This window comes from Eubalaena glacialis, chromosome 16, assembly GCF_028564815.1.
Source record: "Eubalaena glacialis isolate mEubGla1 chromosome 16, mEubGla1.1.hap2.+ XY, whole genome shotgun sequence".
In the NCBI taxonomy this organism is placed as follows: Eukaryota; Metazoa; Chordata; class Mammalia; order Artiodactyla; family Balaenidae; genus Eubalaena; species Eubalaena glacialis.
Genome location: NC_083731.1, coordinates 60015481 through 60021035, shown reverse-complemented (window position 1 = coordinate 60021035; position 5555 = coordinate 60015481). Strand labels below are relative to the sequence as shown.

Here is a 5555-nt window from a genome sequence, read left to right as displayed (position 1 = left end):
TGCCACCCACCTACCTGACAATACTGCTGGTCTGCTTTTTCTCCTCTGTGCATAGTATAACGCCTCATTTATAAGTACCCACTTTATAAATAAATCAGCATTTAATCACCCCATTTAATGTTCCTTTTCAGCTTCACAAAGAAACCAGTAAATAAAACTGTCGATGACAGTCACGACATAGGCTCTCACGGCAAGGTAAAAAATTTGAAAATACGCAGAGATGCATCAATGCTATTTTACATAAAAAGACAGATTTAAAAAGTGCAAGGCAAGATCTGCAGTTTTTTTAGGGGAGTTTTTAGGCACATCCATTTCTTAAAGCAAGCTTCAGAATGAATTCCAGTTTGTTCTTCATGATACCTGTTTAAGTCTTTCTTTTAAAAAAAAGAAAAACACATCTCCTCAAGTGTGAAACAGGGCATCTCCCGTCCCAAAAGGCAAAGTTTTCAGTTATGGCGCGTCCGTCCTTTTTTTATTCTTGCAGGCTTTGGTTTGGGGATGTACTGATTATTCGCCTGGTACTCGAGTTCTTTCCGGGAAGTAGTGAATTGCTTTGTTTAACCCTTCCTCCAGCGGGACCACGGGCTCCCACCCCAGCATCAGCTTCGCTTTCTTGATGTCTGGTTTCCTTTTCTGGGGGTCATCCTGGGCTTCGGAGAGAAACTGAATTTCACTCCCACTGCCAACGAGGTTTTTAATTAGCTGAGCGAATTCCAGGATCGTATGTTCTTCCGGGTTCCCCAGGTTGACGGGGCTGCTGACGTTGCTGTTCATGAGTGCCACGAGGCCATTCACCAGGTCGCTGACGTACTGGAAGGCCCTTGTCTGCGACCCGGATCCGTACACCGTGAGCGGCTCCCCCTGCAGCGCCTACAGGATGAAGTTGCTGACCACCCGGCCGTCGTTCATGTGCATTTGGGGTCCGAAGGTGTTGAAGATCCTGGCCACACGCACCTTCACGCCTTCCTCCTTCATGTAGGCATAGCACATGGTCTCGGCGACGCGCTTGCCTTCATGGTAGCAGGCTCGGGGTCCTATGGGATTCACGTGGCCCCAGTAATCTTCGGTTTGAGGGTGGACTTCAGGGTCTCCGTACACCTCCGAGGTGGAGGCCAGGAGCAGGCGGGCTCCGACTCGCTTTGCCAGCCCCAGCATTTTGAGGGTGCCGATGGTGTTGGTCTTCAGCATCTTGATGGGGTTGTACATGTAGTTGGGGGGCGAGGCTGGAGAGGCCAGGTGGTAGATCTGGTCCACTTCGATGTACAGGGGCTCCACCACATCGTGGTTGATGAGCTCGAAGTTCTCGTGGCCGATCCAGTGCTCCACGTTCCTCTTCCTGCCCGTGAAGAAGTTGTCCACCACAGTCACTTCGTGCCCGTCCATCATGAGCTTGTCCGTGAGGTGGGAACCCACGAAGCCCGCGCCTCCAGTGACCAAAATTCTTTTACGGTCCTTTTCTGATAAAAATTTTACAGGTGGGTATTTCTGGGTGAAGCTTTTTTCCAAATCTCTGATTTTCTCTCTTAGTGGTTCAACAATCTCTTCAATCTTGCTTTCAATCTTGAGTTCACCATTTTCCTGGATGGACCTCATGTTAACCAAGTTGCCCCAAATAGAGGCCACGTAGGCGAGCAACGCGATGCCCAGCAGTCGCTTCATCCTCCTGCCGCTGACGGCGGACGCGAGGCGCAGGAGCGCCTGGCTCAGCATCCGGGGCCGCGCGCTGCGGCCGCTGGGCTCCTTGAGCGGCTGAGGCGGGGGCGGCCCGAAGGCCCCGCCCCGCGCCCGCTTCCTGCCGGCGGGGCCTGCGCGCATGCGCCACGCCTGCCCCGCCCCGCCCCGCCCCGCAGGCCGAAATATGTATTTAAATCATAAATTCACCAACGGGTTGAGAGTAAGGTAAAATGATACAAGAACATTCTAATCAAAATGGAGGGGCTACATCAGGGTTTCCCAACAGTGACACTATTGGTATTTGGGGCTGGATAATTATTTGTCAGGAAGGATTGTCCTTGTAGGTTGTTTAGCAGCATCCCAGGCCTCTACACACTCAATGCCAGTAGCACTACCACCCCCCTGTTGTGATGACCAAAAATGTTTCCAGATATTATAAAATTACCCTTAGATTACAAAATCACCCCCAGTTGAGGACCACTGAGCTACATTAATATGATACAAAGTAGACTTTAAGGCAAAGCTATTAATAGACTTAAAGTTATTGTGTAGTTTTCAAATATTTAATTCATATTTTTCTTCAATAAATATTTATTAACCTCCTACAATAGGATAGACACCAGGGAAACAATAAAGAAGAAGCAGATAAAATTCTAGTTGTCACAGAGCTCATACTCTAGTGGGGATCAACAACAAACAATAAAAAAAAATAAATAACATTGATAAGAGCTAGAAATAAAAATACAACATAGTAAATGAATGGATTTTGATATAGTGAAGTGTTATTTTATATAAAGTTCCCAGAGAAGATTTATTTAATGAATTGACATTTCAAAAGTTACTTCAAGAGAGTCATGTTTACTAAAGATTGTTTAGGAAGAAAGCAAAGCAAGTATTATACTTGCATACGGTCTGAGAAAGGAGCTAGACATATTCCAAGTAACAAGGGAGAGGAGACTGTGGATTGTTTAGGAAGAAGGCAAAACATGTATTATACTTGCATATGGTCTGAGAAAGGAGCTAGGCATATTCCAAGTAACAAGGAAAGGGACAGTGTGGCTCAAGCAGAGTAATAGAGAGGAACTGAAGTAGAAGATAAAAGTAGTGTGGTTGGCTGGTCAAAGAATTTTGTATTAATTGGATACAGTGATTCTAACTTCATATTAGCTAAAAACAAAGAATGAAAATACACAGAACTACTATTGTTAGAATTTCAAACAAATTTATGAAAATCTATAACCACCTTTGGAGATTTTAAAACACCTCTCTCAGCAGCTAAAAGGTCAATCTGACAGAATATTAGCAAAAATCCAGAAAAGTTGAACAACATAAATAAATAGCTAGCTTCATCTAATAAACATATCCATAAGTTTGAAAATAAACTCTTTATCCTTTATTACTCTGTATTCCTAATCTTAGTGAATAGCATTATCCAAGTCACATCATCACCAAACTCAAAAACTGGGTTGTTACAGCTGAATCTTTTATCCTGTCCCCTCCCATCTCCCATATTTACACAATTATTATCTCAAGGCTATCTTCAGAACTACACTCATAGGTTTTTCTTCCTCTCCACCTGTTTTGCAAAAGTTCATGATTCTCTCACCATAATTTGCCTACAACACAGTTTCTGGAAAGCACAAGCTGTTTTTTAAAATCTATTCTTCATGCTAACAATATAACCTTCTTAAAACAAAACTAATACCATGTAACTTCCATACTTAAATCTTTCAACCAAGTCAAGGATAAAGCCCAAATTTACAGCAAATACCCTTTCTTATTAATTCTGTCCAAATTATTTTTCTTATGTGGGTCTTAGCTTAAATGTCACTTCATCAGAAAAGGTTTCCTTACCACATCTTAATTTAAATTAGTTTTCTTATTAATTCTTAATTCTAGCTTTTGGAATTTCCATTTATTTTTCTTTGGGGAATTTTTAATTATATATTTATTTGTAAAATTAATTCTTTAATATCAATCTTTCAATCAGACTGATATGCCATACCTTTAAAGGCATATTTTATTTTGTTTACTCCATAAACTTAGCACAGTGATTGAATGAATGACTGATACCCTAGGATATCCAATGTTGTATCACCCTAGCCCCATTGTAGTCACACTAATCACTCCTATCTACCTACTAAAACATTATCATATTCTCTAAATTTACAATTTCACAGTTCTGTGTTTTTTTCTCAGAAACCTCATTACCTTTTCCCTCAAATGCCCTTCATGCTTACATGGTTAGTCTGTTAAACACCTATAAATTTTTCAGGAACCAATTAAAAATCATCTCTTTAATTAAGTCATTTGGCCTTTCTATCTCCATTGTACTGTCCATGGAACAGTGAGCATAGAAACACAGCAATCACTTTAGAAAAGATAATTTAATATAAATATTTGTTAACTAGGTATTGAAGAATTTAAAAGACAAAAAAAGGTACATGAAGGTGTTTTCTTAGGTAGGCAGCTACAGGGAACAGCTACATCTCTAATGCTGGAGGAACAAAAGGGGTTGGAATTTTTAAATCTTAAGATTTTTAGAGGAAAAGTCTTTCAAACTTTAACTCTGATGTCTGAGCAGAAGGTCTCTCTGCATTGGGTTCTATGGTTTCTGGTTTCATAAGTGTTGTGGAGATTGCTACTAATGGAATGAAGTGCCATGTTTAGGATAACCATCACTGAGCTCTGCTAAGGTGATGGTGACAGAAACAGGAAACAGACCACAACAAAATGATACATTCCTTTCTTTCTCTTTCAGACTTCTAGCTTCTATCACCATCTATTGCAGAGACTTAGAAGGGAGCTATCTTACCTAAGAAAATATGCTTCGCAGAGTCTGAGAGTACAGAAAGTGTGTTTAAAGAAAATAAGATAGTAACTTAATAATTGGCAAATAGCTTTATATTGTTTATTGTAGTTATTTTTGTAAACTTTTCTTCATTTACTTTTTTGACAAATGTTTATTGATAGCACACTCTGTCAGGTTCTACAGCTAGAGTGATAAATAGTAATTACTGAGTTCCTGCCCTCATGGTGCTTATTGTCTGAGTTCTCTGTTCCACTAAACTCCATACACTTTTAATCAGAGAACACAGCTTTAAAGCATATATTATTTTAAAATATAGAATATTTTAAATATACAGAATATAATACAACAGGCAACCATGACTGCAGTGACCCAGGTCTCTTTAGAACAGTGCTTCTCAACTGAGGATGATTTAGTCCCCACACCAGTGAACATTTAAAAATGCATGCAAATAGTCAGCAAACTATAAGCTGATGGCCAAATCCTGCCAACTGCTTGTCATTATAAATAAAATTTTATCGGAACATGGTCACACCTGATTTTTAGGAACTCTTTATGTCTGCTTTCATGTTCCATAAGCAGAGGTGTGATTGTGACAGAGACTGAATGACACACACATTCTGAAATATTTAGTATTTGAAGCATTAGAGAAAATATTTGCCATTCTCTAGAACACATAATTAAAATTTAGTACCAACACTTAAAAGGATATTATATAGGTAGATTTTTTAATGTATGTATGTAAATATATGTCAACAAAGTTAACCAGAGGAAATTTATTAATTTACACTTCAAATTGGAATAAATTTTGTGTAAATATCCAACTTCCCCAGAGCACTAAAATATTCAATTTTCAATTTTCATTCTAATTTAAAACATTTTCTGAAAAGAAATGAAGACAGTCTCAGAGACCTCTGGGACAACATTAAACACACCAACATTCCAATTATAGGGGTTCCAGAAGAAGAAGAAAAGGAGAAAGTGTCTGAGAAAATATTTGAGAGATTATAGTTGAAAAATTCCCTAACATGAGAAAGGAAACAGCCACTCAATCCAGGAATCACAGAGAGTC

General features: G+C 39.6%; 1 protein-coding gene across 1 annotated transcript; it reads right to left on the bottom strand.

Moving 5' to 3' along the window:
• Positions 1-288: 288 nt before the first annotated feature.
• Positions 289-1754, bottom strand: LOC133076267 (UDP-glucuronic acid decarboxylase 1-like). Its single transcript, XM_061170809.1, is given in 2 exon segments — positions 289-536; positions 538-1754. Coding segments are annotated over 2 exon segments (1263 nt in total). The 5' UTR covers positions 1711-1754; the 3' UTR covers positions 289-446.
• Between the last annotated feature and the right edge of the window lie 3801 nt (positions 1755-5555).